General features: G+C 36.7%; 1 protein-coding gene across 4 annotated transcripts in view; it reads left to right on the top strand.

Annotated features, from left to right (window-relative positions):
- Nucleotides 1-19,275, top strand: part of LOC131158198 (ABC transporter C family member 13) — a 230,507-nt gene that overhangs the window by 160,616 nt on the left and 50,616 nt on the right. For all 4 annotated transcript variants that reach the window (XM_058112888.1, XM_058112887.1, XM_058112886.1 and 1 more), the window contains 4 exons: nucleotides 2,932-3,107; nucleotides 3,181-3,292; nucleotides 3,398-3,451; nucleotides 10,583-10,705. In XM_058112888.1, coding sequence (XP_057968871.1) covers nucleotides 2,932-3,107; nucleotides 3,181-3,292; nucleotides 3,398-3,451; nucleotides 10,583-10,705 — 465 coding nt within the window. The remainder of the gene's footprint in view (nucleotides 1-2,931; nucleotides 3,108-3,180; nucleotides 3,293-3,397; nucleotides 3,452-10,582; nucleotides 10,706-19,275) is intronic.

The raw sequence follows: 19,275 nt of genomic DNA, 5'->3' as shown, positions 1-19,275 counted from the left end.
ATCATACTCCTGAATGTATCCTTAGTAACAAATCAATCCTTGAAACAAGCTATAGAACCATCTAGATTCGCTTTGACACTGTACACCCGACAACAACCAACTATAGGCTTATGAAGAGAAAGACATACCAAATCATAAGTATCATTATTATATAGCACATGCAACCATTGCAGTCCTCCACCCAAAATGGGATGCGGCTTCAGAAATAGATTTTGGAAAAGCAATAGAAGACAAAGTACTAACAAAATAATAATACGAGTGGTGACAAAAAATCTTAGCAAACAAAATTGGAGATTGAGTATTGGGTTTTAGAGGAGGATCAACAATTTGGGCAATAGGATCATCTGATGAGGGAACATAAGTCGCAGAAGTAGCAGGCGGAGGAGGCTCTCCTTCCTTGAGTCATTGTGTGAATACTTGCCAATTAGGATTAGCCAAACGACAAGAAGGACTCAAACCAGATGAAGATGTAAGAGGATTGGGCATAATTAATAGATTAGGTTATGGAAGGCTAAGCAAAGGAATAGACTCGTCAAGGTCAATAGAACTTATGGACTTGGAATAACAAGGTGTAGACTCAAAAAAGGTGATATCCATAGAAACAAAGAATCGATGTAAGGCAGGGCTATTACATCAATATCCCTTCTAAGTATATGAGTAGCCCAGAAAATTACATTTGATAACCTAAGGGATCCAACTTGTCCATTTTTGGACTTAACTAATGGACAAAGGACACGCAGCCAAATATATGAGGAGAAAGTGGGAACAAAGGACCATCAGGGAACTGAATATGGGATTTTGCCACCAAGAATAGAGGATGACGTTGTATTGATGAGAAAGCAAGCAGTAAGCATGACATCACTCCAAGAAACATTGGGGACATTCGTTTGAAACAAAAGGGTATGAAAGAATTCAAGGATTTGTTTGTTTTTCCACTTTGCAACTCCATTTTGTTGTGGAGTGTGGCACAAGATGACTGACGGACCATACCAGAATTAGTTATATAGGCAGTGAATTGGGTAATGAACTACTCCTTAGCATTATCACAATGAAGTATCCTAATTAGCATACCAAACTGAATCCTAATTTGAGAACAAATGGCACAAAAAATATTAAACAACTCATAAAACCTTTCATCAAATACAATCAAGTTATCCTAGAGTTGTCATCAACAAGCGTAACAAAGTATCGAAACCCCAACTTTGATGTGACACTAATAAGAGGACCCCAGACATTTAAATGGATTAACATGAAAGGTCAAACCACCCATTTATGGAATCCGGAAGCAAAGGGAACACGATGATATTTTCCCAATTGACAAGACTGACAATAAAGGTTAGCGCAAAACTCAAAGTCAAAATTAGCTATTTTAACTTGTCCAAGGATGGATGACCAACGCCACAATGGATTTGAAGTAGTATAGCAGCTTGTGCAGGCAATAGGAGGACAAAGCAAATCAAAGCAGTAAAACCATGAGCCTCATGTCCTTTGCCAATTGTCTTCCTAGTCTTGAAATCTTGAAGAACCATAGAATCAGGAAAGAAGGTCACAGAACAATTTAGTGACTTTGTATAATAACATACATGAGATTGACAGGAGATTTAGGAATATATAAAACAGAAGAAAGAGAGATGGTGAGAGTAGGATTTACTGATCCTATTCCTTTAACTGGAATAGTGGACCCATCAACAAGGGTAACTTTAGGTAGATTTTTATAATATTGGAGTGCAAAAAAAGATTTTGGATAAACCTGTCATATGGTTTGTGGTGGCAGAGTCGATGACCGAAGGACTAGTGGGAGAGATACCAGATGACATACGAACTATAGGATGAATTTTCTGAGCAAATGTTGCAATGTGATGAGATGCTTTTGGGATGCCTAATACTGCAAAAACCTTGACTTCTCTTCCTTTGGGACTGTTATCATATGCTGTTCAATCAAACGTGCCTGATGGGGGAAACATACTTTTGGGATTTGGGAACTCCATTTTTGAACACACAACCTCAATACAGTAGCAAATCAGAAGTACACAGCAAACAACATCCTCCTGGAATTCATGGACTCCATCTAACACAAAATGTTCAACAACCGCAGCAAACCACAAATACACAATCAACAAGATAAAAATAAATCATGAAAACAGCAATATCACTGTTTCAGTCCTCAGTGTACTCATTAAACATTGACCAACAGCTTCAGGCATTAGCAAACAATCATTCCCGGAATACTGCATACTAGCAACTAGAAAAGGTGATATCTCTAGACAAAAAGGATAATAAAACAACTTGGAATTATGGTGTAGGGAAGGATTCAATACATTTAAAGGAAATCAGAGCAAAATGGCTGCTCAAAAGACACTCACATGCTGGCATGTGGGTCAGCACTGCCGACTTTCGGTCTCATGTTGCAGCATATGAGGACCTCCTGCTGTGAATTTTGTAGGCCGGCAGATCGGCAGGTTATGTGGCTTGCTATGTGGTTTTTTTTTTTTGCAAAATATGAATTATTTTGAGTTTTTGAAGAAGACAGCAGCATTCAGGATTTTTCCGGTGACTACAGCTTTTCCGAGCAACTCCTGAACCTGCTCCTGGATTTTGGTGATGCTGATGACCCTTCTGCAGCAGCAGGTTTATGTGGGATTATGATGTTTAGGGTTTGGTTTAGCAGCAATTTGGGTTTAGGTCCGTTCTTACTCTGATACCAAATTAAATTATTGAGTAAAATGGAAGATCCAATCATAATTATAGGTCTCTCCCTCTATTTATATTATATGTCAAGTACATACCAATGACCAAAATACACTCACACTTACTAATATAACACTAACACATGCTAATAATGCTAAATGGCCATTAACAGAAAATAATAATGAAAAGGAAATGAACTTATCGTTTTTCTCATTTTGTTTTACTTTGCAATTTATGATGCAGGTTATACTCTTCATCTTCTCTATCGTAAATTCCTTTCTCACATTGGTGAGGGCATTCTCGTTTGCATTTGGTGGCTTACGTGCTGCAGTTCAGGTCCATAATACACTGCTTCATAAGCTGAACAATGCACCTGTACATTTCTTTGATCAGACACCAGCTGGAAGAATACTGAACAGGTTAGATTATGACATTCTTAAGAGATTATGCTTGTTTTTGTATTCCACTCTACCTATTGATTGCATTGTGCAGGCTGTCTTCAGATCTTTATACTATTGATGATTCTCTACCCTTCATTCTCAATATTCTCCTCGCTAATTTGGTTGGCCTCTTGGGCATTGCAGTAGTTTTGTCATATGTGCAGGTATCTAAAACATTTCTTCAAATTTAAGTCACTTCAAGCTGCTCTGCACTTTTGTTAATTTTCAGCATCAAAATGTTGCTTATATGCATTTATGTAATTTTTCAGGTTTTCTTCCTTCTTCTACTATTACCATTTTGGTACGTGTACAGGAAACTACAGGTAACTTTGAATGTAGTACCTTGCATGCAATTTGTTGCTCTTTTTTCCTCCCTCAATCTTTAACCTCCAAGACCACCAGGCATCACCAATGAGGGTTCGTGAGAAAATCTTGCCTGTTTAAATGAAAATTAACTAGATGGATGGATAAAAAGACCAATTGGGCTTGAGGAAGAGTAAGAGGGAAAATATTCTAGTGCTTCAAGTCGAATCTTTTAGCTAATGTTGGAAGTTTGGAGGAGCACAATTAAGCTAGGCATGGGTGGCCAAAGTCCCAAAATTTCGACTGATTTTCAGATTTTGGGAAGCTTCAAAACAAAATGGCGGTTCAAATTCTTTTGTGCAAAATTTTGGCCGAAATTCCAGGAATTTGACTTGAAAACTGGAAAGAAATGTCAAAATTTGAGATTTTTATTTTATTTCTAAATTCATTATCATCTGTTTTAGTATTCTTCAATGCTTTATCCATAATATCAATAATTTTTATAAATTTCTGTTGTTTCTTTAGATTTAAAAACGATTCTTTTAATTGAGACACAAAATTTCCATTGGAATTGAAATTTAGTCGTTGTGTGTTGCTAGATTTTCAAAACATCAAATGCTTGGATGCATGCAATTTCAATTCTTTGAATGGCAGATTTTCTAAATTGTAAAATTACTGACAGCAACTCAAAAAAAAAATCCCTGCTAGGTCCATCTGTGAGAATTTGCAGTCTTACATCCAGTTTTCAATCTCTGTAGTAACTTATCTTTTTCCTCAAGGACATTTTAACTAGGATTTAATGAAAATAAATTTTCCCTTCTAAAACTTATCTGCTTCTATAAACTTTGTGATTGTTGTTTCATTGGTTATTGAATAATTTATTGTAAATTTTGTATGTAGCAAATCTTTGATTACATTGAAATATTCAGAGTGGCTTGGATTATGATTACGTTGTATAATTGGGTAAATGGAAGACCTGACTTCAATGATAGGTCTCTCCCTCTATTTATAACATATGTCAAGTACAATGCCAATGACCATAATACCTGACTCACACTTATTAACATAATAATAATAATAATATTGCTAAATGACTAAATAACCATAAATACTCCCCCTCAAGCAAAAGCATATATATCATATGCTTCCGGCTTGTTACAAATGAATTTCACATGAGCACCTCCCAAGGCTTTAGTGAACAAATCAGCAGGTTGAAGCTCAAACTTCACATGAGTCGTTGTAATGAACTTCTATGCAAGCTTTTTCTTATCAAAGTGGCAATCAACTTCTACATGCTTTGTCCACTCATGAAAGACTAGGTTGGAGGCAATATGAATAGCAGCTTGATTATCACACATCAATTCCATAGGCTAAGAATGTCGAAAAACTAGTTCTTTCAACATCTTCTTCAACCAAACAAGTTCACATGTAGTGTGTGCCATAGCCTTGTACTCTGATTCGACTCTTGATCTGGCCACAATAGTTTGTTTCTTAATTTTCCAAGACACCAAACTACCACCAACAAAGATATAGTACCCAGTTGTGGATCTTCGGTCGGAAGGTGACCCAACCCAATATGCATCTGTGTATCCCTGAATATGAGTATGGCCTCGATCTTGATATAAGAGACCTCTTGCCCAATCCACTTTAGAGATAACTCAAAATGCAAATTACTACATCCCAGTGACTTTTTTGAGGGAATCAACAAATTGGCTCACAACACTTGTTCCAAACGATATATCTGGTCGAATGACTGTAAGATAATTCAACTTTCCAACAACTCTCTGGTATCATCCTACGTTAAACAACAAATCACCCATATTTGACATAACTTACTATTGGGATCCATGGGTGTATCAATAGGTTTGGATCCCAATAGCCTTGTCTCATCTAAAAGATCAAGAACATACTCCCTCTATGACAAGATAGTTCCTATACAAGATCTCCATACTTCTATACCCAAGAAGTACTTCAATGGTCCCAAGCCCTTCATCTTAAACTTAATCTACAAGAAATGCTTTAGGATTTGAATACTTTTATCATCATCACCAGTAATCACAATATCATCCACATACACTATAATAAAAATCCTTCCAGAGGGAGTATGACGATAAAATATAGAATGATCTATAGCACACCATTGATGGCCAAACTCTAGTACTACAACACTGGAATGACCAAACCATTCCCTGAGACACTATTTTGAACCATATAGTGGCTTCTTGAGCCTAACACCCCCTAAGCAACAAACCCAGGTGGTTACTCCATATAGACCTCCTCTTGAAGATCACCATGTAGGAAAGCACTCTTCAAAAACTAGTGTAGAGGCCAATGATAGGTGGTGGCTAAGGAGATGAACAAACGTACTGAGGCAAGTTTAGCTACAAGGGAGAACGTGTCCAAATAGTCTAGGCCGCCTGAGTATATCCCTTAGCAACAAGCAGGGCCTTCAATCAAGCCAGGAAACCATCTGAATTAACCTTCACAGTGTACACCTAACAACCAACCGCTGACTTATCAAGCGGAAGGCGTACCAAGTCCCAAGTATCAATATCTTATAGAGCATGCATCTCTTCTATCATTACATTCCTCCACCAAAAATGGGACAAGCCTTCGACAATAGATTTTGCAAGAGCAACAGAAGACAAGGTACTAATAAAACAGTAATATGAGGGTGACAAAATTTCATTACAAACAAAATTAAAGATTGGATGTTGGCTACAACTACATTCACCTTTTCGAACAACAATGAGCAAATCAACATCTTGGGAAATAGGATCATTTGACAAGGGAACTAAAGGTAATTCTTATTCTTACAACTCTAATTCCTAGTTTATGACTCACCATCCCCATAGAATTCCGGGAGACCCATATACGAAAGTCTACCCTCCCCCTTTCCTTTGCTTCAATCAAATAAGATGACTTTCAGCCGAAGTTGTTGGCCTCAGCCCTTCCTCGTCAATTCAATCTAAGGGCAATCAGACCCGAGGCTCTCCTCCCTTGAGTCGCCGTGTACATACCTGCAAATTGGGATGATCCAAGCAACGAAAAGGACTCAAATTGGATGAAGATGTTGGAGGACTGGGCACAGACAATAGTTTAGGATCTAGAAGACAAGGCAGAGGAAGGGACTCATTAAGGTCAACAGAACTCAAGGAATCAGAGTAGTATGGTGTGGACTCAAAAGAGGTGACATCAGCAAAGACAAGGAATCGATGTAAAGTAGGGCTATAATCCTATAAGCTATTACATCGATATCCCTTTTGAGTATAGGAATACCCTAGAAAAATACATTTGATAGCGCAAGGATCCAACTTATCTATTCCTAGAGTTAACCGATGGACGAAAAATGCACAACCAAATATACAAGGAAAGGAGGATAAAGGAGTGATAACTAAATATGTGATTTTACCATTAATGATATAAGATGGTATTTTATTAGTGTGAGAGCAAGTAGTAATGGCATCACTCCAAAACGTTTGGGAACATTCATTTGATACACTCAATCAATAAGGTTAAGCTTGATTTCACAATATGAAACAAAATAAAAATTTCAGCAAGCTTCCAAAAACACATATTTTGATGTCAAACAAATTACTTGAGTTTATGTATGTTAATAAACTTTTGATATTTATCAACATACTTCCTTTAATCAAGATTTCGGCAATCAACGTACTTTATTTAATCAAGGTTTCCACCATTCCCAATAACTTATTTAATTTCTAGAAATTAAGTAATCATCCACGCAATTTATATATGCATAAAATTAAAGAGATTTAGGGAAGAGGAAGACACTGAGATTTTACGAGGTTCAGCTATATATACCTACGTCCTCACCTTAGACAAACTACCCAAGGATTTCACTATACCACTCCCTTAACCAGGCGGAGCAAACCGTTTACACACTCCTTCAAGTAGGATGGAGCCCTCCTCTCCAAGCGATACCCTACGCTCAGTGGTCCAACAATTCAACAATCCTGAACCGTCAAAAAACAACAAAAGAAACAAGAACAATTCTCGTGTACAAAGAAACTCTCTCAGTAAGAGCAGATTAGTACAATTTAAAACAAATATACTTCAATCAAATTCAATAGAAAGATGAAGCTCAGGAATTTATCACTGGGGTTCTTTCTTAGATTGAGAAACTCAATAGAAAAGCAAAGAACCGTGGGCTTTGATCAGCAGATTTTCAATAGAAAACTTCAGTAAGAGTGTTTTAGCAAATCACCTTTGAAGAGTAGAAAATATTATGCTTGAATGCTGATTGTGTGTATTGGTGTCTTTAATCCTTTAATATAACATGTATTTATAGATGGAAAAAGTTTAATTTCCGTATTCCCCAACTTACTTGGAGTGTTTCCCAAGTTTTCATAAAGTTTGGGGGTCAAGTAATCTAATTTGGAAATTTTTCTTCGCTATTTAAATTTGAATTTTACGAAAGTCAGTCGACTAGATTATCAGGGTCAGTCGCCTGATTTTTTAAAAAACAGCGAAATTTCAAAGTCAGAATGGGATCAGTCGCGTGGACTCATATGGTCAGTCTACTAAGCCTATTCTGTTTCCCAAAGTCGCCTAACCAGAATAGGCCAGTCGCCTGATCATGCAACATTTCACAATTTTTTTATTTTCGAGACTTTGATTCTTCAATTTTTGAAAAACTTCAATGTAACTTAATTAAAGAACATTTTCCAGGGTTTTCAAAAATTGGTCTCTAAGTCAATAAAAGATTCTGAAGAGCTTCATTCATTCATATTGAAATGTTTGAAGTACTTACATGAAACTTTTTAAATACTATGACTCTTCTAATCACTGAGTCTTCATGTATAGCTTCCATTCTTCATATTGAACTTGACTTTTAGCTTTGTCTTTAGCTTCATGAAATCTTGTCACATTAAGTTCGAGCTTTTTATACACTTTGTCAAGCACTTTGATGTTGATCACTTGATCTTAATACTTGAGTTACCTGAAACATCATCACTTAACCAAACATGTTAAATTTCCTTGATTTGTTATCATCAAAATAAGATCCGTAAGCCTTGTTAGGCCAACAGTAACAAAGTACCCAAACCCCAATTTCAACATGACACAACTTGGACCCCAAACATCATAATGGGCGAGCATGAAAGGACTATCTGGCTATTTGTTGACTTGGGAAGCAAAGGGAACATGATGTTTTGCCAACTGACAAGACTAACAATAAAGACTAGACACAGACTCAAAGTAGGAACTAGTTGATTTAATTTGTCCAAGGATGGATGACAAAAGGCAACAATGGATTTGAAGCGGTGTAGCAATTGTTGTGCAGGCAATGGGAGAAGAGAGCAACTTAATGTATTAGATTCCACGAGCCTCATGTCCTATGCCAATAGTCTTCCTTATCTTTAGATCCTAAATAATCACAAAATTAGGAAAGAAGGTTATAGAACACTTTAGTGCCATTTTATGCTTACTAACTGACATGAGATTGAAAGGGGACTTAGGAATGTATAAAACAGAAGAAAGGGAGATGGAGGGAGTAGGATTTACTGTTCCTATGCCATTAACTGTAGTTGTCGACCCATCAGCAAGGGTAACTTGAGGTAGATTTTTAGGATCCCGGAGGGCAAAAAAGAAGTTGGTTACGCCTGTCACATGGTCAATAGCAGCAAAGTCAATAATCCAAGGACTAGTGGGAGAGATACCAAATGACATACAAACTGTAGGATACCCTTTTGAGCAAATGATGCAATGTGATGAGATAGTTGTTGGGATGTTTGATACTGTAGGAACCTTGAATACTCTTCCTCCAGGATAGTTATAGTACGTTGTTCATTTGAACAAATGCCTAAAGATGGAAACACACTTTTGGAATTTGAGGACGCCATCCCAACCCACACCCAACCTCGATACCGCTGCAAATAAATGCTCTTGGAATTCCAAAAGTGTACTTCTCGACCAACTGAAACAACCACAAGTGAACTTCTAGACCAACCGAACCAAACACAAACGAGTCAACCGCTGATTCAAATCATGAATGAGACACCAACAACTGGACATAGCACTGCCACAACCCTACAAAATCAATGGATAAATGCTGCCGCTGTTCCAAGAGACTTAGACACAGCCCCAAGAAACCAACACACAGCTCTAACAGTACATGAACAGCCTCTATGCAGTGGAAAATCTGAAGTACACAGCTTACAACATCCTCCTGGAATTCATGGATGCCATGCCAACACACAATGTTCGACAACAGGAGCAAACCACAAGCACACGATGAACAAGAAAGATAAAAAATGAATCAAGAACACAGCAATGCCAATACCACTGTTTCAGGCCTCAATGAACTCTATAATTAATGACCTACAGTTTCAGGCATTAGCATGCAATTCGCACATGAGAAACTAAAAAGGTGATACCTTCAGACAAAAAAGATGACAAACAGCTTGGTATTATGGTATGAGGAAGGATTCAAGACATTTGGGAGGAAATTGGAGCAAAATGGCTGCTCAAATGAGTCTCACGCGCCGGTGTGTGGGATTGGTACTGGCAGCTTCAGCTGATGCGTCATGGCACATGGCGGCTCCTCTGGCTGTGGAATTTTGAGGGCTGGCAGATCGGCAGGCTCTGTTGCTTGTTATGTAGTTATTTTTGCAAAATATGAGGTATTTCTTGAGGTATTGAAGAGGACAGTAGTGTCCAGCACTTTTCCAGCGACTGCAGCTTTTTCCAGCAACTGCTGAACCTGCTCCTGGACTTTGGTGATGCTGATGACCCTTCTACAGCAACAGGTTGCATGGTATTATGATGTTTAGAGTTTGATTTAGCAGCAGTCATGCAATTAGGGTTTAGGTTGGATCTTGCTTTGAAACCATGTTGAATAATTGGGTAAAATGTAAGACCTGACTTCAATGCTAGGTCTCTCCCTGTATTTATAATATTTGTCAAGTATAATACCAATAACCATAGTACACTTACTAACTCCCGCTTATTGACACAACTCTTAACACATAATAATAATGCTAACTTAATAAATATCCATTAACAGATTGTAACTTTTTTTTCCTTGGAGGGAGAAGGGGAAAATTTAATTTAAACTTTTACATATTGAAATTTAATTCAAGAAAAAACATGTAGACTTTAGAATATCTGACAGAATAGAATTTTCTCAGCTGTACTACAGGTCAACATCACGTGAAGTGCGAAGGCTAGATAGTGTTTCTCGCTCTCCTATTTATACATCATTCACAGAGACAATGGATGGAGCGGCAACTATAAGGGCATTCAACTCTGAGGTACTTATTTGCTTTTGCTTCTTGTTTGTAATGACTTGTAATTATTTGGACATCCAATTGTATTGATATTATTTCAATTGTGGAGCACTAGACACATACAATTTAAAATTATGACTAGCATTATGCCCCATGTCATTTTGATTTTAAACTGATGGTACCGTAGAATTTGTTAAAAGAGAATAGGTTATTTCAGCAATTAAGTTGTGTGAGTGGGGTCATTTGTGTCCTTAAGAATTTATTTTTATTAATATATAAGAAGACATACCTGGAGCTGTACGAAAATCTCTAGGATACTGCTGCCTCCTCCTTTCTCTTACTTTCCTCTTCTTATTTTCTCTTCATGTCTTCTTCTCTCCTCCATCTCTAGCTTTACAACATGGTATCAAAGCATTAATCACCTCTAAATCTGATTTATCACAGCTGTCTCTTTAGATACTCTGTTTTTTTGTTTCTTGTATCAACCCCTAATTAATTCTCAAATCTGATTTTGTGGTTGGTTTGAGAGTCACTTGGGGACCTTTTTCATTGTGGTATTTCTGTGCAGCATCCTTGATAGGATGCTGTCTGTTTGTGGTGGTTTGGTAATGTGAAGCAGTTACTCTCTGTTTTGTGAAGCTGTTCTGGCTGGTGCTGGTATTACAAAGCTTTTTTAATTTTGTATGTCTAGGATTGCTTGTGCCCACAAACTTGTTTCAGTTGCAGGTGGTTTCGGTTGGTCTTCAATGACTTTGCACTTTCTTCTAGTTGCTGCCAGCAACAATTCCTCTAGCTGCTGTGTTACCATGTTGTTTATTAAGTGCCCGTTATGCTTGTGTGTGCTACCTGATTCTCCATAGTTGCTGCATTATTCATTCTCAATTTTGGTGTATGCTGATTGTAGTGTATATGGGGGTGGTTTTGATGGCCTCTATAGAGAGAGCTTCAGCTGATACTGTTAATATACAGTTCACGGGCCAGATTGGTTGGATGCTCCAACCAAGGACTTAAATTTCGGTTGAAATGTCGAAATTTAGACCGAAATTTCGAATTTCGAGGGGTCCCAAAAGGAAATTGAGAGACAAATTTGATTTTCAAAAAATTCGACCAAAATTTCGAGCTTTCGGCAAATTTCATCCGAAATTTTGAAAATTTCGGCTGTTCTTCTGAAATTTCCTCGAAATCATGTGGAAGAAAAAAAAATAAATAAATTGGAGGGAGGAATTTCAGCACTACTCTGAGTATTCTCAGATTTTTTTTTTTTTGCCATTTCCCACGTGATTGTGCACGTTGTGAAACCCGTGAGCTTATACAGTGAAAAAAAAAAATCTCGCAGAGATACTCTGCACTCTGCAGATCCATTATTCAACCAAATAATTCCACCGACCACTACACAATCTATTTGTATAAATTAACATGCATTCGGATGCATACCTCAAGCTCAAACTCTCAAAGCCTTCTTCTTCTTCTTCCATCTTCAAACTTCAAAAAAAAAAAACCCAGATTCCAAATTTCTGCTGCCTCCTGCCTCCACCTTTGAAGTTCGAACTCCGAAAAGCCCTAGCCTTCGAATCAACTCCTGCCAGCCCTTCGAGCCTCTGCCTCTAGCCTTCAGCTTCACCCTCCACCTCCATCGTTGTCAGCATCACACACAGTCGCAGCCAGCCGCAGGAACTCCAGCCTGCAATCTTCCTTTTTGCCGAGGCTCTCGCAGAGCTGCGAGCAAGAAACCGAGAGAAGAGAGACGAGAAACGAGGGACGAGAGTCTGGAGCTTCTGTCGCCCCTCCCTCCACGAGCAGCAGCAGCTCCACAAAATAAAAGGGCTGCCTAAAGGCTGGTTTATATTTTAAATAAGATGTCTTAACTCTTTTAAATTTTTTCATTTACTCAAAATCCCCCTTGCCCCCAATATATTTACAGCAATGCCCTCCTCTCCCATTTACTATTTACCCCTTAGTTAATGTTACTAACTTACTAGTTACTACTTACTACTTTACTAGTATACTAAATAATAAGTTAGTATAAATGTATAATAAATAATTAGATAATAACTAGTAAATTTAATAACTAAATAAAATTAGAAGATAATAACTAGTAAATTTAATAACTAAATAAAATTAGAATAATTTACTATTATTGTCTTATTATAGTATAAATTAATAAATTATTTCATTTATTTAAATATATTCATTTTAAAAATTTATTACTTAATAATAATTTTCTAAAAATTATCATTAATTTTGTAATTTTAATTTAATAATTTAATATTTCTCTTAGTAATTAATTTATCTTTATTTAGCATCGAAATATTTTTATTTTAAAATTATAAAGTAACATCCAAATGATTTTTTTTTTTTTTTTACAAATTTAGAGTAATTTAACATCTAATCAGTATAGCCTAGTAATTAAATAAATTAAAGTACTTATTAGCTTAATACAGTTTCAATTATTTCATTTATTTGACTAATTTAATTTCCATAATTTATTGGTAATTTTGTACATTATCATTAAATTTTGTAAATTTAATTTAATATTTTAATGTTTGTCTTATTTATTGATATTATATTGATAATAAAACATCTCAAATAATTTTCTTTTAAAATTGTTGACTAATTTAACACCTAATTTTTGATTCATTGTTACCTTGTAGGAAAGTAAAATTATCTACAAAAATGTCTGAAGGAAGAAAACAAGATCCAGCATGAGAACATGGATACCCAATGTCCAATGTAAAGAATGGATTTATTTGCAAATACTGCGGAATACAAATGAAAAGTGGTGGTGCAACAAGATTAAAAATGCACCTAGCAAATTACGACCCGCGGCATAATATAAAATTCTACGACAAAGTACCTCCAGAAGTTAAGCAGGAAATGAGAATTGTTTTAGAAAGAAAAACAACAACTAAGGCCAAAAAAATAGAAAGAATTGATCAAATAAAAAATGAATTGCGTGGGAACTTGATGCAATCACAACAAATTGATGAAGTTGATGATGTTGACGATATTGCATACCCGCCTGACATTTCTTCCTATGAAAAGTCTGCATATCGTCAAGCATTCTATGCTTCAAAACAGACGGAATGGGAAAGAGACCAATCTCGTAGGTTTGCAGGTAGGCAACAAGGAGGCAATTCAGGGGCTGGTAGTAGTGCAGGGCAGCCTCAGATGAGGCGATCTCAAAGTGTGAGAGAGCCAGAAATAAAGTCATATATTTCAAAGCCTTCTCAACATTACAAGTCAGATGCAGCAAAACAAAGAAACTTGAAAAATTTATTCAAAGGAGGTAAAATAAAAGAATAAATGAATAGGTTGATTTCGAAGTTTTTTATATATGATAATGTTCCACCTGAGAAGGCAAAATCACCTCATTTTAAAAACATGGTATGGGGTTGCCAATTTGCTGGAACGGGAGTCGATCCACCGAAACCCTATGAAATCAGAACAAAATATCTTGATTTAGAGGTAAAAGAAATGGAAGACCACATACAAGAAGTGAAGAAAAAGTGGGCCACGTATGGCTGCACTGTAATGTGTGATGGATGGACATTCCCTACAAAATTATCCATCATAAATTTCATGGTTTACTCAAAAGGAAGCACAATTTTTCTAAAGTTGGTAGATGCTTCTAACAAAATAAAAGACCATGAATACATATATTCCTTATTAAAACATGTTGTGCAAGAGGTAGGAAAGCAACATGTTGTCCAAGTGGTGACCGATAATGGTAGTGCCTACAAGAAAGCGGGTCTAAAATTAATGAAAACATTCAACTTGTATTGGACTCCTTGCGCCGCTCATTGTATTGATCTCATTTTTTAAGAGATCGGAAAAAGAGAGGTAATAAGCATAGTGATCTTGCAGGGGAGACAGATCACTAATTTTATATATAATCATGGATGGTTGCTTGCTAAAATGAGGGAGCACTGTCAAGGGGATATTGTGCGTCCAGGGGCCACACGATTTGCTACAAACTACATGGCACTTGATAGCCTACAAAAAAAAAAGAGTAGGTTTAGAATCTCTATTCACATCTGATGAATAGGTTGAGCATGCTCTTAGTCGAACAAAAATGGGTAGAGAAATTGAAAGTACAGTTCTTAACCATCAATTTTGGGATAGAGTGGCAAAAGTTTGTAACATTTATGAGCCTATATATCGAGTATTGCGTATAGTTGACAGTGAAGTGTGGCCAACATTAGGAGTTGTGTTTGAAGCAATAAGGGTGATGAAAGAGGCCATTGAAATAGGTGCAAGAAGTGCAAGATGGGTTCTCAAAGTCATCAATGACCGGTGGGAAAAAACCCTTGAACATCCTCTTCATGTAGCAGGTATAAAATATTTATAAATTTCAAGAAATTCATATATCAAAATACTTATTACATATTTATATTTTACTTTATTTGATTGGCAGCTTATCTCTTAAAATCAAAATTTCAATACAAAGAAGGTGTTGGGGAAGATCCTTATTTTGTTGATGCAGTTCACAAAGTTTTTAACACCCTTGAGCCACATTCCTCGGGCCTGGATCAAATTGGAAATGAGGTATATTTTTAAAATAAAATTTAAATAAAATAAGTCTTAATCCATGTTTAATTATTCAATAACAATAATTTTTTTTAGATTATTATATTTAGAGATGCTAAAAGAAGCTTCGGAGAAGCAGCTGCTTTAGGGCAACCATGGCACCTGGTAAGTATTTTTATATAAATGTACAATACAAAGTTACAAAGTTCAAGTACAATCTACTAAGTAGTAAATACTAACTTGTGTTCTTAAAACATCTTGTACAGCTGATTGGTGGATGATGTATGGATCAAGTGCTCCAATCCTAAGAAAGCTAGCATTGCGCATTTTGTCACAAGCCGCATCTTCATCAGCTTGTGAACGAAATTGGAGCACATTTGCGCTCATTCACACAAAGCAAAGAAATAGACTAGCCTACAAAAGACTTCAGCAGCTTGTTTTTTGTTATTACAACATGAAGCTTCGAATAAGAAATATGGAGGCCGAAATGGACAAAGTGGCTGATCAAGATCCCCTGGACCTTCTTGACATATCAATTGAATTGGGTGATGAGGATGAATATCCACTTTTTCAATGGATTAGGCCATCCCATCTTGATGAACGAGACGGAAGTCCTCATCCACAAATGGCCAAGCATGCACAAGATGACTTTGGCATTGATGTTAATCAGGTCATGGTAGAAGAAGTAATATCTAGTAGTGATGATTCTCAAATGAATCTTGGATCTAGATATGGAACTTCATCCACTATGCCCTCTGGTAGTGATGATGATAATGACGATGATGATGCTAGTGGTGATGAATCTAACCCCGACGGTAGCAGTGGGCAAGGTGGTGATGGTGGGGACTATGGAGGAAATGAAGGATGGCAAGATTATAGACTAGAAGTGGAATATACACGTCCTTCCCAACTAGAAGATGAGGGTCCACAAAGAGAAACACGTCCAGTTGATAGGCAGTACAGTCGTAGAAAAGGAAAAGGGAAGATGCATCAAATAGAAGAGGATACCTTTTCCCTTAGTATGGAATCTATGCGTATAGGAACAGAGCACGACTCTAATCGTTATGGTGGTTATGAATCTACGCAGAACAGCTCCTCACAATCTACATATGGCCAACCATTTTCACATGCAAATGAGCAGCCACAACAATATGGAAATTGGCAACCACATGTCTATGGGTATGGACAAATAGGTCAAGAATATGGGTATGAGTATGACCAGTATGCAAATGAAAAACCATCCTATGGACATACACAACAAGTAGAACCTGCAAGAAGAAATCCTAGCACACGAAGATCTTCTGGCCGAGTAGAAACTGCCATGAACCAGATGACCACGGAGGAGTATGAACATGTACACCTATACTCAATATTTTGGAAATTATATGACATGGAGTGATTATTGTAAACAATATATGCCATCACGAAATCCTAATGATAGGGATAGGAGAGATGACTTTGAGCCACCAAGAAAGTCCATGTGGTATTAGATCATTAAATGTATAATTTTTATTGAAAATGTAGTTGTTTAAATGATAATTTGTTGCCTTAAATCTTAAAGGAATAGCTTCAAAACTTTATTATCATTTGAATGTTCTTCAGTTCATAGTTTGTTTCGCGATATGCAGTTTAATATCCTACACACTAGAAACTTGTCATATATGCATTTTTTTAATGTATTTTGATGCCATATTAAGCGTAATCATCTATTCTAATATTTCCAAAAGTTTTATTCTAAATTTCCATCATTTACTATAAATTTCCGTAATTTCTTTAAATCGAAATCGAAATTTCCGTAAATTGAGACCATCGAAATCGAAATTTAAGTCCTTGTCTCCAACTACCTATTGTGGTCTCAGACGGTGCACATGTATATTATTAACACGAAAGGGCAGTCCAAGTATCTGTTGCACTCTCCTCTCTCTCCAGACTCCAAAAATATGAAGATTGGATGAAATATAATGATATATTGCTTGTGTGGTTGTGGAACAGCTTCAAGCCACAAATTGCTGCGAACATGATGTTTCGTAGAACAAACAAGGTTGTATGGGTTGATCTTTGTGAAAGCTTCTCTCAAGATAAAAAATCAAACTCATATTTTTGACCTATATGAAATTTTTTTCAAATATGACCAAGAAAGTTGGTCCATTAGTGAGTATAATAGCACTTTGAAGGGTATGTGGGAGGAATTAAACATCTATCAACCAATTAGTTCTAACATTGAGATGATTAAGAGACAAAGGGCAGAATTTTGGCTGCCAAGATTTTGTCTAGGTTGAGTTTTGATCTTCAACCCACACACGGTCTGATTCTTGCTAGTGAATCCCACGGATCACCAAGGATGGCTCTCAATCTTCTCCTCAAGCTTCTTCCCATGATAGTTTAGCCATGTTTAGTCCCACTTTCAACCGCAGTGAGGGATGTGTTGGAGGATGAGGATGAGGTTTGGAAGGTAGAGGTAGTGTATCTGGATAAGAAGCTTGCTGTGGCAGTTCTCGCATTTTCACATATTGTGGCAAGAAAAACCACACTGTTGACCACTGCTAGAATCTCCACAGGAAACCAACTTGGGCTAATAAATCTATCGTTGAGGGTGACTCCATTGTTGAAAGTTCAAGTGCACCTAGCCACTCCATTGGGGGGTTGAGTACATCTACCATGTCCCGAGAAGACTATAACAATCTTGTTTGCATGGTTCAACAACTCCAAACTCATTCTTCTGCATCCAATGCTAGTGTGGCCTATTTCGGTACAATTGGGCTTCTTGTTTGTTCATCCTCTTCACCTTGGGTTATTGATTATGGTGCCTCCTTCCATATGACTGGAAGTCCTAATTATTTCAGTCCTTGAAACCCACTACTTTACAATATAATGTTACTCTTGCTAATGGTTTAGTGACACCGGTTTCTGCTTGTGGCAATACTCTCTAGTTCCTTGCCATGCCTCTTCCATTGTCTTATATATGTCTAATTTCCTTTGAAACTATCATCAGTTAGCCACTAACAAAATCTCATAATTGTTTTGTGAGCTTATTTCCTTCTTATTGTGATATTCAGAATATCCAAATGGAGAAGAGGATCGGTGGAGGCCTTGAGAAGGATAGTTTGTACTATTTTGATGGTAGTGGTGGTTGATCCAATTCTAGTCATACCACTTGCTCAATTTTTACTCATGGTGTTTCTCTTGATCAGTGGCATGCTCAATTGGGTCATCCATCCCTTCAAAACTACACGTTTTTCCCATGTTTAAGTTTGTTTCTTGTTTTGAGTGTATTGCATGTCAGTTGGGAAACATGAAGGGCATCTTTTCCGTCTAGAATTGAGTTTTGTAGTAAAACTTTGTTTTCTCTTATTCATTTTGATATTTGAGGTCCATGTAAAGTCAAGAATTTGACTAGTCATCTATATTTTGTGTCCTCCTTGGATGATTTTTCACGTATGACCTGGATTTTTTGTTATAAAATAGGTTGGAATTTTTTAATGTATTTACTCAATTCTACCAAGAAATAAACACTTTGTTTGGTGTTGGTATTCAATTTTTTTCGATCGAATAATGCACTTGAATTTGTTCAAAATGAACTTCAATCTTTTTTCTTCGCCAAAGGATTTATTCATCAAACATCATGTATACACATACCCCTCAGCAAAATGGAGTTGCTAAAAGGAAAAATAGACATTTACTTGATATAGCATGGTCTCTCCTCCTTCATATGCATGTTCCTAGAGCTTTCTAGATTGATGTTCTTCTTATAGCTTATTTTCGCTCAATAGGATAACCTATAGTGTTCTAGGAGGACAAATACCCTTCTCCATCATCTATCTAGAAACATCCATCTTCTCTGTCGTGCCTCATGTCTTTGGTTGCACATGTTTCATTCATGTTTCACATATTGGATAGGACAAGTTCTCTCTGTTGTTAAATGTTTCTTTGTCGGTTACTCAAGAAATCAAAAAGGTTATAAATCTTATGATCCCCGCATTTGTGGGAAATATTTTAGTCTAGATATCATCTTTTCTAAAGAGACACCTTATTCTCTAGTGCAAGGTCCTCCTTGAATGAATCTATTA

Source organism: Malania oleifera, chromosome 6 (assembly GCF_029873635.1).
Source record: "Malania oleifera isolate guangnan ecotype guangnan chromosome 6, ASM2987363v1, whole genome shotgun sequence".
Classification (NCBI taxonomy): Eukaryota; Viridiplantae; Streptophyta; class Magnoliopsida; order Santalales; family Ximeniaceae; genus Malania; species Malania oleifera.
This window is presented reverse-complemented; position numbering and strand designations above follow the sequence as displayed.